General features: G+C 38.0%; 2 protein-coding genes across 2 annotated transcripts in view; one reads left to right on the plus strand and one right to left on the minus strand.

The window, feature by feature from the left end:
- The window catches only part of trrap (transformation/transcription domain-associated protein), a 72170-nt gene extending 64741 nt beyond the window's left edge, over nucleotides 1-7429 (minus strand). Inside the window, exons 1-17 of the mRNA XM_056770842.1 lie at nucleotides 7411-7429; nucleotides 6249-6429; nucleotides 5972-6021; nucleotides 5777-5887; nucleotides 5587-5691; nucleotides 5270-5353; nucleotides 5110-5166; nucleotides 4897-5022; nucleotides 4320-4397; nucleotides 3738-3826; nucleotides 3498-3594; nucleotides 3270-3408; nucleotides 2834-2912; nucleotides 1638-1872; nucleotides 1199-1529; nucleotides 361-458; nucleotides 26-220 (exon numbers count right to left, since the gene is read on the minus strand). Coding sequence (XP_056626820.1) covers nucleotides 26-220; nucleotides 361-458; nucleotides 1199-1529; nucleotides 1638-1872; nucleotides 2834-2912; nucleotides 3270-3408; nucleotides 3498-3594; nucleotides 3738-3826; nucleotides 4320-4397; nucleotides 4897-5022; nucleotides 5110-5166; nucleotides 5270-5353; nucleotides 5587-5691; nucleotides 5777-5887; nucleotides 5972-6021; nucleotides 6249-6348 — 1974 coding nt within the window. The 5' untranslated portion in view covers nucleotides 6349-6429; nucleotides 7411-7429. The remainder of the gene's footprint in view (nucleotides 1-25; nucleotides 221-360; nucleotides 459-1198; nucleotides 1530-1637; nucleotides 1873-2833; nucleotides 2913-3269; nucleotides 3409-3497; nucleotides 3595-3737; nucleotides 3827-4319; nucleotides 4398-4896; nucleotides 5023-5109; nucleotides 5167-5269; nucleotides 5354-5586; nucleotides 5692-5776; nucleotides 5888-5971; nucleotides 6022-6248; nucleotides 6430-7410) is intronic.
- A 3710-nt stretch (nucleotides 7430-11139) lies between these two features.
- nptx2b (neuronal pentraxin IIb) lies at nucleotides 11140-15263 on the plus strand. Its single transcript, XM_056771778.1, has 5 exons — nucleotides 11140-11556; nucleotides 13146-13365; nucleotides 13556-13809; nucleotides 14184-14363; nucleotides 14701-15263. The coding sequence occupies exons 1-5, from the start codon at nucleotides 11140-11142 to the stop codon at nucleotides 14926-14928; spliced, it is 1299 nt and encodes a 432-aa protein (XP_056627756.1). The 3' UTR covers nucleotides 14929-15263.
- The last annotated feature ends 1274 nt before the right edge of the window (nucleotides 15264-16537 follow it).

Genomic DNA, 16537 nt, shown 5'->3' on the forward strand with positions numbered 1-16537 from the left:
TCTGATGCCTCAGTAGCATCATTACCTGTAGGGCGTAGTTTTTCGATATCCGCTCCACCATGTACGGGACGGTGGTCTGAAAGATCTCCTTAAAGGTGAGAGGGTTCATCATGGTGAAGACCCCAGCGAAGTGCTCCAAAACCTCCTTCTCCTCCTTCATCCGTACCGTCTGACAGTTGGCAACACGGATGTACGTCTGCCCATTGCCAGCAATCTGTACCTAGCCAAAAGGGGGTTGGCTCTGTGATAATCTGTAGACTGTAATTCTCAGCAACATGTGTACTTTGAATATGGTCTCTTTTGCTCGCTGATCTGAGCAAACTAAGTGAGTCTATATGACGCATCAGCGGATGGTTGTACCTGGTAGATGTCCAAGGCCTGCATGGCATATTTGACTAGTTTGATGTAGATCTGGGTCTCTTTAGGCTGGAGTTGCTTGTTGGGAATGAATTGAGCTTCTGCGATACAAAACGAAAAGCAAACACACAGTCATTCAAAAGGAATACTGACCAGTCTAAGTGTACAGTGTTCAGTCCAAGAAACAACATCAAGAATCAAAATGCCTTCCTGATGCGAGACATTATGTTTTCATTTAATAATTTTGAAAGACGTGCACGAATGAATGCGGTCCCATGCCTGTGTCATTATTCTATCGTTATTTTCTTAATAACTTTATAACGTTTCTATCGACTTTTTAAGCAAATAAAAGTCTTTCTTCACTGAAGCGCAAAAGAAACGATCACGGCATGCAACTTGTGAAATTAAAGTAAAGTACCTAAAATTCTTATAACGGGTAATGTACTACGCTTATTAGCTGGGAAGGATTTACATGTAGGTATGATATTCATATATTTATCTTTCATTAACAGTTCATGTTAGTATTGCGTATTCACCATAGTAACTCTTGTTTCCATAACCCCAAAATAACATGTTATTTTCACTTTGTATTATTTTGTATGTTTATATAACGGTGGTGGCTCAAACCAACAATTTTATTAAAAAAACTAGTTTAGGACTGCTATTAAATAGCCTTAACTTAACTTACAGACTGTTCATTCATTAGTGTTAGTCCAAAAGTTAGTCACAAATTTGTGATAGTATTTTAGTATAAAAAGTAGGTCGCGGCTTGATAACCATGGGAAAATGTGGGTCCCATGGCTAAACCAGAGAACCACTGCTCTAGGTACATCCGTCTCACCTCCAGGAGCTTTGCAAGAGGTGATGCCCCAGGTGATGGTTTTCACTCCACATACAAGGGTTTTCACCAGACTGCGACAATCTGACACCTGAAAAGTCTGTTTGTCCTCTTTATCCCCAGGTCTATCGAAGGCCGTGGCTGGAGGTGGAGCAGGGGTCACAGGTGTCGTGGGTGCAGGTGGAGGCAATGCGGGCGTAGCTACAGTGGGAGTGGCTGGAACTCCTGGTAACGCCCCTGGGTCAGCGACGCCCATCTCTGATTGGGGCTTACACTTCTTGAAGATGGACACCAGCTGATAGCGTGCAATGGTGTGAAATTTTAACACGAAGACCTGGAGGAATCAAATAATCGTCTAAATGAACACATCGGATCACCTTGGTATAATCTTTTGTGTACTGTGACAATTAAGATCAGAAACACACAGTGTAACCCATCTCACCTCTAGCATTCTCATGAGAATATCTCTGCCATTGCCATTTTCCTGTTCGCTCTTGGATCGGATGCAGTCCACTAGATTTAACAGCAGCTTACAGGACATGGTTTGAATACTGCTGGGGAGTGACTCGTCGTCGATGTTCTTTGCAAACAGTTGCACAGCCAAGGATAGGTCCGTCAACGGCAGGTTCTGTCTTACGTGGTGGACCAGGTCTGCTAATGTGCTGTATGCCAAGGGCCTAAAAAGTGAACAACAGACTCTTTGTGTTAGCAAAAAATGTTTGCTTCTAAGATGCCCCCAACAACTAAAAACAAACAAGGATCACAAACATGCCTATAAAGCAAATAACTCTTGCTGTTATTATCTTGGGTCAGATTTTAGTTGAGGTTGAGTCAAAGATTCAGTATAAACGATACTAATGACTTTGACACATTAGAGTCCCGCCAAATTTGCCTGCTGAAGGCTGACGGCTGAGCTGTGGATGAAAAGTGGGAGATGTTGGCAGGCATATGACATCTGGGGCCGGGAGACAGACAGTGGGCAGCGCCAGGAGAACCTGGCACATGAAGATAGACACCTGGATCTCCTCTGCCCAGTGGGGCATCTCAGCTCAGTCACGCACCATTAACTATCAATTCTGATGTGCTGCCCTTGATGGAAACCCAACTTTTAGCTCCCAATTGCTTTTGCCAGTAACTTGGGAGGAAAAAGATAGTGGCCTCCAGCAGTACAGAGAGTATTGTTAGGGAGGGATGACAAAACCAACATCTATGACTTCAGTCCAAAACCTAGCGAGTTGCCTCTACATAATTTGTTGTCTTTAAAGCCAGCATTTTAAAATGAACAGCAACTTTTTAAACAGAGATTATACAATACAGAGTAAACATTAAATAATGAATACCTCTTTGCATCATTCCGGGATTTTGATTAATAGATTTTTCCAGTGATCTTGACGCAATGTAATCTGGGATAGCTTCTATGAAAACTACATGACGTCTTTGGCCTATGGCTAAAATTAAGTTTCTACTTCTGGAAAAGCCTTTATAATCTAAAGCAAACCTACGATGACTCAAGTTGTCAAGTTGACATTGTCTAGGTTTGGAATCCATCACAGATTTATTCGCACCTGCATGAGCTTCAAAGACGCGAGTGGGGTTAATCTACGTTCTGACATGAGTGGGGTTAATCTGCATTCTTACCTTAGCGTCTCTCTTGCAGTGTATCCAGATCCAATGAGTATCGACTCATCAAAAAGCTTGTCCATGCATGGAATGAATTCTGCAACACAAACAGACGCCATCAGATGCCGTCGCCGATTCTGAAGCCCACCACAACAGCGAAAGGCCCCAAGAACCATGAGATACATCAATGCCAAGTCTCAACAGTGAGTTTCTCATTGATTCATTTAACCTTCTCCACAGGACTAATGATTTAGCAGAGTGTATCAGATTCTTCTCGAATGCTATTGATCGGGAGGCGATGCTCAAAGAGAATGCCGCCGTTACGTATCAAAGCGGCACCCCATGAAGCTCGGCTGCATAATTAACAGTAGATGCAGCCGTGTCTACAATAGCAGACGTTTTGATTATCTTAGCTGGCAACAATCTGCGAAATATTTTGCGAGGGGCGACTCACGGCTGCGTAGATCCGTGGTTAGGATGTGCTTGGCAGCGATTAGCAGCTCTTTGCGCAGGTGAGCCGTCTCAGGGGGGCAGTTCGACAGCAGCTGCAACATCCCTTTCACCATCTGCTGAGAATACTTCCCGACCAAGTCCTGACACACACGTATAAACACACATTTTCAGATCAGTCACTAGTTAAAGCAAGCTAGATCTTTGGTTATTAAGGCCTGTGTTAGTTTACCTGGTAGATGCGAATAATGTAGGCGAGGAACGACAAGGTCTTAATCTGAGCGGCAATGAAATCTGCATAAAGTTCCTTGTTGAAGAGCTTGTGTTGCCTGTTGTTGACATAAATAAAGGGAAACTTTAATTGTCACAAGTTAAACAGCATTGACATAAGCCATTTCAATGCATTAGTGATGTAACACCCCACACAATCACACGTGCACACACACTCAAAGAGATGCGAGGGGTCACTGACCGAGCCTGTGCAGACACCTGCAGCATGATGGTGTTCATGATAAGGGGCACAAACTCTGATACCACGTTGTGAATGTTCAGTTTGTACAGCTAGGAAAGACATCAGACAGAAAAAAAATTAGTGTGAAAATAGCATTTTATAAGATTTGCACTATTTAAACAGCAATAATTACTTCCTTATAACAACAAATTAAAACATTAAGACATCTCATATATCGAAATCATGTCTGGCACATGTTCAGTGTCTGATTTCTAGTGATATTTAAAGGTTCTAAATGTATGCAAAAAACAACCTGCTGGCCCATTAAATGTCAAAACGGTAAAACAAAAGCTGTATTTTGATTACTAACAATTCAGAAAACTGTATATCCAGCAGATGCCTCAGCTTTTCCGAAACACAAAAACATCTAAATTGATTTCTGACAAAAACTTAACCTGACAACCTGTGTTCAAATAATGGCATGAAGGGTTTATGGATTGTTGAAAACATCCTTCTGAAAGGAGACAAATGTCCCACTGTCCTTTTACAAAAGGATGTTTGGCATTAAGTCAATCATAAATGGATGTTTGTATGAGCCTTCACCTGATACATGAGCACAACGATGATTGGCAGCTCTGCCAACACTTTGAGTGACAGCGAACCCCGGGGGATTATGGTATGCTGAGGAAACAGACAAAAAAACAACGATCCCATGCATTTTTCTTTTAACACATACATGACCGTTTCTAGTGGTGTTGAGAGAAAAGGACTAGAATTTTAACACTACACTTGATAAAAGCCTGTGGACAGAAGATCTACAGCAGGCACTTGGCGCCCTCTATCGTCTATAAACTGTAAATATAACTAAATATTTGCATTGAAAGACTCAATGAAAGCAAACCAATGGTCCAAATCAGTAACTATAATACAGGCAAATAATAATTGTTTAATGCAAATTATATCAGCATACAGACACTCAGATCTTATCAGTTTTACTTTCAGCGCCCAGGATTATTGGTACATTTGTCACACACACACACACACGCACACAAGCACACATACAGTACCATTCTCTGGACTAAAGCACATCGCTCTCATCATTGTGTCTTTGCTGATCATATTTCTCAACACTTCAGAGATAATTTAGGTTACTGTAATGTGTTACACTGTGTGTACTGACCGTCCGGGTCTCGCTGTCCTCACGCTCTGGCGCGGTCTTCACCAAAACTGAGGTGATCATACCCACCATCTCAGGGGACGGCACTGTGTTCTCTGCTATAACTTGAGGATTCTCAAAATATCTTGTCTGACAGAAAGAAAATATTATTTTAAAAAATTGTAAAAGCCCAACATAAGCAAATACTTTAAGTGACCTAATATAAAAACTGCTTACCACTACTTTAGGTAGCTCTTTGTAAATCTGCTTCACAAAGTCCAAGAAGTGATTAATCTAAAAGAGATGGGAGTCTTGAGTGCTTTTTATTAAACTATATTAAAACATGGAAGAGCAAACTCTGTCCTGCATAATAGAGTGCCAGAGGGCTTCATCTCACCTCTTGAGAGATCGGTGGACGGAACTGTTTATGGAGTTCAATGATAATGCGCAAACAAATGAGGACGTTCTCTTCGCTTTCGATCTGAAAGATGAAATACAGAGGAGACGTTCAGTGTCTCTGACTCACTCAGAATCAATAATAAAACTAAAAGAACTAAAAAAAATCAAGTATATGAAATTAACAGACAACACAAAATAATGTAACATTATTCAACATGAAATAGTGTCAAAGAGAACAGACTCATTAGTAAGTCACTTGTCACAATCTAGAAATCATGTCTAAAAAATATACCAAAGGCGGTAAAGCAAGCTGACCTCAAGGAAGCGGAACATGACAGAGAGGATATTTTTGGCGTGAGGCCGCAGGTGTTCATTAGTTGGTATTCGATGGATGATCTCCAAAACAAGTTTCCTTAATTGCTAAAATAAAAAAGACAAAAACACCCGAGTTTGATTGAATTGGAGCTCAATGAAGAATAGTGATATGACTTCAGCAGTAACACACCTGCGTTGGTTTCTCCTGAAGGAACTGCACTTCTCCATCCTGAAGAAATGTTAGGAAACGAGGGATGATGTGCTCCAAAAAAGTTGAATACTGTGGCGAGGATGTTACATTCTGCGGAGAATAAAATAATAGAAATTAAGACATGTGAGGTTACCATCTTGGATCTCAAGCTTTGTATAGGACATAAGGGCTTACCTCAAAATTCTCACTGACTTCCTGCATCATTTTCAGTTTGGTTTCATCCGCTGATGTTTAAAAGGAGAAATGAGACTGTGAGTTACTGCATCTTGTGTTCACAAGCACATGAGCAACTACTTTTCAACCCATCTCCCGTCGCAGGTGTATTGCAACAAAGCCCATTATGTACACCATACATTAAACGGTCGATCGCATTTATATATGTACTAACACACGTAGATAATACAAGAGAAAACATTTAAAAATTATTTTAAGCAAAATAGAACACACTCACGTGTGTTGTTATCAGTCAGCGCCGCCACAAACTGCAAATACTTCTTCATGAGGGTGGTCTGATCCACCACCGTGGGGCTCGGGGTGGGGACAAAGGACATGGTGGCGGCCGGGATAGACAGGATTGCGCTGAATTGGGGCAGACTGATGTCTGCGCTGATCTCAGTAGAAGTTCATGCCGTCTATTTAAGAGAGTCAACACAAAGGGGAAACTAAATATCACTTTGTTCTGTGCATAACCTCATTATAATACAGGGACCTGATGATCTTTAAGAACGCTTTATATATATATATTAATTTACCAGATGAATATATTTTAGTTTTGCTGAAATAAAATGCATAAATGTAAGTATTATACAAAAGCAATTGAGGAGCATTTGACAAATTTAACACACAAATACAGATACTGAATTATCAAACTCACGTTCTATAATAATATCGCACTTTTAAGTACACTATGATGATACCATTGCAGTCAAAACAGTTTAATCACAATATTTATAAAAAACTTTTTTGATACTGAAATATTCATTATAACAGGCTGACACACATTTGAAGAACCTAGAATCCTTGCCCTTGTGTCCAATACAACGTCGTCATTGACACTACATAACAAATGCTTTCAATTCATTACATTTATATTAAATATCAAATGCACAAAAGAAGAAATAAAACAGAATGTCATTCAGACCAATGCCGTACAAAGTCTAGCGTATAACTTAATGGGTAACGTTAGTTTTGAGGAAGCGGTGGGCGCGCCAAACTGCAACAACACGCCTACTGCAGTCACGCTCACTGACGAAATATGATGCGCTCGAGCACATAACATCTAACGTTAAAAGGTTAATAATTTCCTCAGTTAAAAAGCTTAGATGAAAACAATTTAAACGCATCTAAATGAAAAAATGTTTGTGCTTTAATAAGTACGCAAGCTGCACGCCAGGCCATTTACAAAGAGCCCGCTGTCGCTAACCGACTAGCCGCCTGCTAACATGCATCAAGTCACAATAAAGTCACGCAGAACTCAACCTTTTAACATTTTACCCGAATTAGTGTAAATATCCTATGCAGTTTCTATCACGCACAAATTGTAATATCAGACTTTTTCGCTCATTTTGCATATACACTGCTAAATTACTCCCAATAAAACAGCACCAACTTACCAGCAAGGGGACAGGAAGGAGTTTAAATGAACTTCCGCTCGACCGAATGAAATTTAGTGCAGGGTGTAAAATCAATCCGTTGTACCTATCTATTTCTAGTTTTGTGAAAACTTGTATTTTATATACATTACCATTTTAATTGTATACTTTCAAATCAGTCTATTGGAAGTGAGACAGGGTATCGGGAGTGTTGTCCTAATCAGTGATTGTCATATTTAGACAGCAATATAGACCCGCGCGGAAGGTTACACCAGACGAAGCAGGTGTTAGAAGACCATCGAAAATGATGGTCTTACAGTTTTCCATTCAACTGGCTCATAAGCGTCTATTTTTTTTAAAAATGCACCCAAGTCAACACAGTCGTTTTTAACTAACCGATTCTCGTCTCGTTTTTGCATTACCAAATGTATTGGAAAAAATTATAATAATAATTTATGGACCGGACACGTTAAACTGAATCAGATTTATCTGGAATAATGACCTAATATACGATTGGTCCAAGTCGTTTATAGAGCTGCTGCATTGGTCTGTTTTATTGCTTCCATTTATAAATAAAGATGCTGAGTAAACAAGTCAATGCACAAATAATATGCAAATACACAACATGACCACTTGGGGGAGTTGGGAGGGTTGGAAAATGAAATGAAATAAATGAAGCAACTATTAAAAACATGTATTTCGATGCATGATAAACCAACAATTAGTATCTACAAGAAGTATAGATGTAAAGTCTTTTTCAACTCTTCTTTGCAATAACCCAAAATGTGCCATTGCCATTGCTATTGATGTAATTGTTAGTGGGTGATGCCAGTAACCCTCAAGAACACAAGTGCCCAATCAGATAAAAATAAGTGTAGTTGGGGATTGATATGTATATTAGCTATACAACTATATAAACTACATTTAATGTTTTTGCAAATTGGAAACGCAACAGACTTACATTTATGACATATTTTGCTCATGCTTTTAAATGACTTTAAGTTTGATTATTGCTTCTATGTTTAAATACTTTATGTATATATGCAAATAAATGTATTCTCAGAGCATTGCAGTTGATAATGTGACAGCAGGTGGAGTTTGAGTGTAGTGAGACTTATGATTTGATATGAGTGTGAGATACACTAAAAAATCCACAAAATGCTTTATGTTGAAATATAGTTTATACCGCACTGACTATTTCAAATATGTGAGTACAATTTACAGCAGTGGCTAAAATAATCCTGGTGAAGCTTTAACAGCCCAGATGGTAAAAGGTTACATTATCATTTCAATGGCCCTTCTGTCGGCTGGAAGCATAGAAGTAATCCAATCCAGTCTCTAACAGAACATGCAAACAAAAAAAATGAACATAAACAAACATAACTGCGCAATGCATGCTTTTGTGGCCCAAACTTAACATCCTGCACACGCAAATATAGAGTCACTGTTGATATTTTCTGATAAAAAGCAAAAGAACTAACAAGTAAATCTAGCAAGTTAAACAATAAGTGTTATTTTGGGTAACCAGTAGAACCTTTACTTAAGTGCGCCAAAGTTACACATTAAATTGTTTATTTAAAAAAATCAACAAAATGTTTATTAAATACAATTATTCAGTAAGATATTCTTATAAATGTATATTAATTACATTCAATATAATTAGGCTTTATGTATTATTTGGTGCAGACCGATCAACACACAAAGTTAACTTTGGGCCAGGCACATGTATCTATTACATGTGCACACTATTTTGTCAAGAGATCTGTTAGACGACATGAAGGTCTGTTTTGTTCAGCGAGCTTAATTCTAAATAATGCATACACACTTCAAATGAACATGTTGAATTTAGGAAAGGAAGCCTTAAAACTGCTTTAAGTAAATGCTGTAAAAAAATAAAGAAAATTGGCTGGGAGTGGTACATTTTAGAAGAAAGGCACAGCTACTGCATGTTTGTTGGAAATCTGATGACTCACTCCCAACAGTCTCTAAAGAAGGTCACATATTCAGAGCAAATGTGTTCCCATCATAAACAGAGCTCTCATTTATTCAGTTTAATGAGTGTAGGTTATACACACCGTTGTTAATTCCTGGGTTTTCTCTGTGAGATGCACGAGTGTGTGTCTGTGTGCTCGTCTCATAACTTACTTCTTGTATAAAGGGTTTTGTTTATTCACTGTTTTTTTAGAAACATGAAGTCATTTAAGAGCTTTAGTCATGGGCAACATAGGCTACTGCTCTTGAAGAGGATGCATTATAGTTTTAAGATTAAAACATTTTTTGTACTGTATAGTTTACACAGTACAAAAGCACACAAAGTACAAATGGACTCACCATTCATTATATTTCTCCTGTAGACAATATGAATCATAATTTTGAGGGCCCTCTTTCTTCTGAACATATTTTATTATTAGCACTCAGTAATTTAGCCTACATTTGTCTATAGTTACAGCATGGAGAGTGACTTGAACTTTAAAAATTGATAATAAGAAATGATGTTATGTTGAGTCATATGATTTTGGTCAAATTTTCTAATTATTTTCATTGTATACACCACAGCAGAACTAATCCCAATACAGTATTTATTATGAGCCCTATTTACAGTTTATTTTTTGCAACCAGTAGGTATGTTTCGGAAGCCTCAGCAGTATGTGCTTGAGTTGCTCCTAGCATCAATTTTCTCTGCAGTACCTCTGGTCGACAGCCAAGTTCACGATCCTGTTCAACCTCCAGTCTGGAAAGCACCGTGTTTTTTCTACTTATAGATTTATTCAGAGGGCATTTGGTTATAAATATTTGAAATATTTGGATGGATATGTGCATTTTTCTGCATGGCCATAGAGTAAACAGAAAATCACGATTGATCCCTAGGTCAGACATCCTTGGTAAGCTTAAAATGCCGTTATGATATTTACTGCACTGCAGATGACCTGACCTCTCAAGGTGATCTGTAAAATGAATCTCACTTAACTCCATCTTGTCAACATCCATATACATGCAGGTAAAACTTAAAAGTGAGAAGTGGGGGAGTTTTGGGGTCTGAGTGCTTTATTTATTACTTACAAAGACAATGAAACGTTTTTCTGACCTCACCCTTAAAGTATCTTGTTTTGTTTAAACCCAATAGTTTACTTTTACTGCGCAATACATGTATACAGTGCAGAATTATTTAAAACAATAATCCATTTACTGCTTAATTTGCGGATCTACTTTCTTTCTTTATAAGCTTACTTTATTTGTTTAGAAGGTTATTATATCACTGCTCTTAAAGAGCCACTGACGTATAGCCAATCCAGTTCATTCGTGCGCACGACTCGTAGCCTAACGTTTATGTCGCGACGTTCAAATATTTTTTTTTCGTCTTTTAAACCCAAAATAACAAAAACATACCAGTTGTTTCGCCCTCGCTGATAATAAAGTATTTTAACTGTGACTTCTTTTTAGTTAAGGAAACAGTTTATTCGCACCTGTCATTGAAAGAATAAGCTAAACGGCGCGCGCAACCACAAACGAATCTGGAGGTGCGCCCGCAGTCAGTGGACAGTCGATGTGCAAGGTACAGGCTAAATTAAAATATAGTACGGCTTTATAATAGACGTAAGTGTGGCTTCAGTACTTTAAATGCAATTTGTCTTTTTTTTATCACAAAACTTAACGGACATGTGAAGTTTAAGGTAAGAAATCATATTTCCCTCGCCTGCATCTCATCAGTGAACTTCGCAGCAATACGACAGGCTATTATCTCTATAGAAAATGCTCCACTTTGCCGCCGGGGTTTTGTGCGTCTATGCATTTACGTGCGTAAAAGTTGTCTATGGACAAGATGAGAAGGGAGAACGTTTTTTGTGTACTGCAATCCCCATTGACGTGGATAAAAGTTGTCCGGTGCGACCTCCGCCTGTTCAGAGCGCAACGGTTCAAGAGGATGAACTGAGAAACACTGTCATGCAGCTTCGACTGACAATATTACAACAAAAGGAGACGATTGCGAATCACATAGCGACGATAAAAGAGCTGACGTCTAAACTGTCACGATGTGAGACTGATTCTGAATATTTTCGGGAAAGCAATAAGGAAACGATGGACGATGTGCCTAAAGACTCCAATGACACCATTGACATTCTTGGAAAGACCATGCAGAGTCTAAAAGATCGATTAGAAAATCTTGAGGTAAGATACTGTATATCATTAAATAAGTGGTTTTGTCACGTCTTGCATGTGGTACATATAGAGATTAAATTGTGCACTTGTGCTGAATGTTTCTCTCTAGTTTGGTAATTATATGGAGGCGTTGAAGATTAACAATGATTATCTCATTAGTTAGTTAGTACATCCCTGTCCTTTAAATGTCCTTTAAGGTATAGGATGTCCCAAAAGTGTCTGGAATGTGTCACTTAAATATCCCTTACTGTAACCATTAACATGTATCTGATCTGATTTTTCTGGCAATACAGACATAATTGTGAAGAATGGGCAGATTTGCATACGCCATGAACTGTATATGACCCTGGCTTTGAAAAATTAAGCAAAAGTCCCATGATCTATGAAATAATAAGCATCAATATGATTTCAACCATTAATTTCGCTAGGATTTTAATCCTTTAATCAATTGATATTAAAGATATATTTTCAAAGGATGTTCTTCACACTTTGTAAAAGGATTTTATAGGTTTTCACATGCAAGCTCATAAATTACATATTATGGTAAACTTCCAACTGACTGAAAAAATTAACTTGTGTCAAACAATGCAAAACAAAGTAATATAACCCTTGTTGAAATAACCAAGCATTTAATGGGGCATAATTACTTGAAGGAATACTTCAGTCAAGACATACTCGAGGCATCCTCACTGAATATGGTTTCTTCTTGAAGAATAATGCAACTGAAGTAATAATACCAATATCACTTTTTTTTCGAAGCAGTAGAATGTGAGTGAAAAGTGGTACATTTTTTGAAGCTCCAAAAAATGCATCCATCGATCAAAGAACTGCTCGACACGGCTCTCAACAAAAGTCTTCTGAAGCGTATCAATGTTTGTTTAAGAGAAATCTCCATATTGATATCGCTATTAACGTTAATGTCAAGCTTTCATTATCCCTCTGCTGCGTGTGAACCAGAGGCTTGTTTTTCTGGCAAATGACGCAGGCTAAGATACTGCCTGTGTCAAATAAGTAAGTTCCAGTGACGAAAGCAACATTTTTCGTTTTGTTCTATTAGTACGCTTGGAAATAAAATTATACGTATTTTAACTTCGACTGCATTATTCTTCAAGAAGAAAGTCATGTACAGTTTGGATCCCTTGAGGGTAAGAAAAACATGGGGAAATTTTGTTTCTGGCCTGAAATATACCTTTAAAGGTCCTCTGCATGAAATTTAGTGCCATCGAGCTGTGAAATCACAAATTGCAACCAAGGGTTCACTCCACCCCCCCTTACGAAGCACTCTGGCTGCCACAGAACTAAGGTGTTGTCATGTTTTCAACTTCTTTGCTGAAGGGCATAATATTTACAAAACATGCTCAGAGCAGTTTGTCTGTTTAGGGCTACTGTAGAAACAACATGGCGAATTCTAAGCAAGGGGAACCGCGAGTATGTAGATAGAAATAGCTCATAAAATCATTCTGTCAATAAACCGACACTATAATAGCAAAAAATGACACACTGGATCTTTAATTATTTAAAATCCCTTATAGCAAATATCTTATGCTATTACTTATACTGTATATCCACATCAAACATTTTTATTTGATTTCTTAAAGCAACAGCAAATGCGAGCCAACATCTCTGGTGCCTCCTTCCCTAATGACCTGAGAAATCTACTGCAGCGTCGACTTGAGGACCTGGAGAATCAACTGCTCAAGAAGGTCAATGAACTTAAGGCAGAGAAGTCGCAGCTATATAATGAAACTGTAGCTCATCACCAACGCACAGATAATGCCCTCAATCTTCTCACCAACAGGATTTCTGAACTTGAGAATGGTTTGCACAAAACTTTTCTTATTTCTCTTGCATATTTACATTGATTGTGGATCATTGTTAGCAACAAAAACAAATGTTTCTTTTATACTGAAATGTTTGGCTTTCTTGATTTACAGTGCTCAGGGGGTTGTTTTGTTGTGGTCACTTTTACCATAGGTCTGAATCAATCTAGAATCAAATTGTTTTGCAGGGGAAGTTGGATTCAAGTCACCAGAGAACTTCAAAATCTCTCTTCCTCTACGCACAAATTACCATTATGGAAAAGTGAAGAGAAGCTTGCCAGAAATGTACGCTTTCACTATTTGCTTGTGGCTTAAGTCAAGTGCAAGCCTTGGAACCCCTGGTGTTGGAACCCCTTTTTCTTATGGAGTGCCAGGGCAGGCAAATGAGATTGTACTGATCGAATGGGACAGTAACCCACCAGAACTAATCATCAATGACAAGGTACACAACCGACATGTTAAGAAAAGCATTTTTTTCACATTTTAATCCATGTTGTCAAAAACAAATTGCAAATCTACTTTTGTCTGCCATTGTTTGCTCACCCCTGTATCAACACACATATTTCCTGTCTTTACATATAAAGTGATATTCAAAGAATTAGTGAATAAAGTAAATAATAATGTATGTGTTATATTTTAAGTCTTCTGTTGCCATTACAATAGCTATTTTTAGGGACAGACTGAAACTCTAATCACAAATAATCTTCACCTTTACTGGATCTCACACATCTCATTCTCACCTGGGAAGGCATAACCACTGGTGGTTTGAGCATTTTTAGGTGGACTATATTGTTAACACCATCCTATTTTAAATAGGTGGCGCGACTGCCTCTATCACTGGGTGATGGGAGATGGCATCATGTCTGCATCACTTGGACTGTTAGGGATGGGGTTTGGGAAGCCTACCAGGATGGCCAAAAATTGGGTTCAGGTGAGAACCTCGCTCCTTGGCACCCAATCAAACCTGGTGGAGTCATTATCCTTGGCCAAGAGCAGGTGAGAATAAAATCAGAAATTTTACATAACTATCTTCTGCAGCCCCCCCCCCCATTTTTTTAAATTGATAATGATGACAAATCATTACATTAAATTAGCACAGTTAGGATTTGGTCGATTTTAAAATGGTAATTATTAGAATTTTTTTCAGTTACATGTATTCTTATTCCATTTATTGATTAATGGACTTTAAAACATTTTAAATTAAACTTGACATCAGACAGAAATCAATATTGCAGTAGATCAAGCATCCGAATGCAAATCATTTAAAAGTGAATATACTGTAAGTGATTATTGTTGTTGTTTAAACAAGGCCTGTTGTTTATGGCCTCTACAGGATATAGTGGGTGGGCGTTTTGATGCCAACCAGGCTTTTGTGGGTGAGCTGAGCCACTTTAACATCTGGGATCGGGTTCTGCGTTCCTCTGACATTATCTCTATGGCAAACTGCTCATCCTACATGCCTGGGAATGTGGTGGCCTGGACCGAAAGTAATATTGAGGTGTTTGGTGGCGCATCAATATGGCCACTTGAGCTTTGTGAAGCCCGGCTTTTTGATGGTTAAAGATGTCTGTTGAGGTTATTAAACACAATCATTGAAAATGATATATTAAAGTTGTTTTTTAAAGGAGAACATAAAGATACATTTAATAGCGTTGTGTCTGTGTATAAAGCATAAATACTATCAACATGTGCTTAAAATTATATTCTTCATACTGTTAACAAGGAATTTGTATCCTAAAGCAAATTTTGTAGGTTTAATGGTATCCATATTTACTGTGTTTGGATCCCCATTTTTATTTAAAGGATAGTTTACCCAAAAATTTAAATTCTGTCATCATTTATTCACCTTGTCGTCATTTCCAACCTGCATGACTTTCATTCTTCTGCAGAACACAAAATCTGATATTTTGAACTATGTTGGTAATTGAACAGCGTAGGCAACCTTTTTTTATTGTTTTTTAAATGAATGGGTGCCAGTTATTTTAAATATCTTCTTTTGTGTTCTGCAGCAGAAAGAAAGTAATACATGTTTGAAATGACAAGAGGGTGAGTAACCAATGATTTTTTTGTAAACTATATCCTTTTAAATACAAATAGGGTCCCAAAAACAGAAAATATGGATACCTACCTTACAAAGCTATAAAGATATTGAATTGTAAAACACCTATTCTCGTTACAAAACAAGGGCCACAAGTAATATATTTTATACAAAGTGTACACAGCTGCTAAGCACATTTTGATGTATACGTCTGGTCTGTGTGACAGTGTTATATAATTTAGTGGTGTGAAACATAATAGGAATGTGTGTAGAGGACTGTTGTACCTTTACTTTGATCAAGTGTCAAAACCACAGTTTTGTGTCAATGTGCAATAACCTTCAGCTGTAATAGATTTTGATGAATAAATTGATTTTTATATTTTTATATATTATTTATTCTCATTGTAGAATCATTTATAATTAATTCCAAAGCCCATCTTTGAATGTTTACAGAATGACAATAAATGTTGTTAATGAGTGTCACGGTTCTGCCCATCTTGTCTGGCTAATTCTTGGTCTTGAGGCAGAACCAAAACAGAATTCCCTGTTTCATGTGGGGAGAGACATTTTGGACCTTTTGGCCTTCCATACTCTCCCCTAGTCTCGTCTGTGTTTCCCACCCTTTCCGTGTCATTAGCTTCCCCTTAGTGTTTCATCTGTTTCACCTGGTCCCCATTAATTATCCTGTGTTTTGTCTCCCTATAAGAGTCCTCATGTTTCATTGTCCTGTGCGCGTTCATTGTATATGATACCCTGTAAGCTGTACCCTGTCTGTTCCTGTAGTTGAATGCTGTGCCCATCAAAGTCTTGCTGTTTCAAGTTTGTTGTCTCCCGAGTTCCTGTCTTGTAAGTGTAGTTTAGTTTAGTTCAGTTTAGTGTTTGTCTCTAGTGTTTGTTTTCTTAGTTTATTGAGACAGTGTCCTTGTTTATTATCTTGGTATATTTATCCCTGTATTGTTTTCCCCCATCGTGGGTCTTTGTTTTACCTGTTTGTTAGTATTTCTTTGTTAATAAATATCCTTGTTTACCCCACGTCTGAGTCCTGCCTGCACTTGGGTTCTCACGCCATGTTCTCCACTGAGTTTCATGACAATGAGATTGTCAGTTAAAAAATGTGACTTTTTTTTTAGTT

This window comes from Triplophysa dalaica, chromosome 17, assembly GCF_015846415.1.
Source record: "Triplophysa dalaica isolate WHDGS20190420 chromosome 17, ASM1584641v1, whole genome shotgun sequence".
Classification (NCBI taxonomy): domain Eukaryota; kingdom Metazoa; phylum Chordata; class Actinopteri; order Cypriniformes; family Nemacheilidae; genus Triplophysa; species Triplophysa dalaica.

Bases quoted from the DNA above. Each gene is read 5' to 3' on its own strand.
- nptx2b (XM_056771778.1), top strand. From the start codon at position 11,140: ATGCTCCACTTTGCCGCCGGGGTTTTGTGCGTCTATGCATTTACGTGC. The intron at 13,366-13,555 runs GTTTGCACAAAA...ATTGTTTTGCAG, and splicing joins GATTTCTGAACTTGAGAATG to GGGAAGTTGGATTCAAGTCA. The intron at 13,810-14,183 runs GTACACAACCGA...TATTTTAAATAG, and splicing joins AACTAATCATCAATGACAAG to GTGGCGCGACTGCCTCTATC.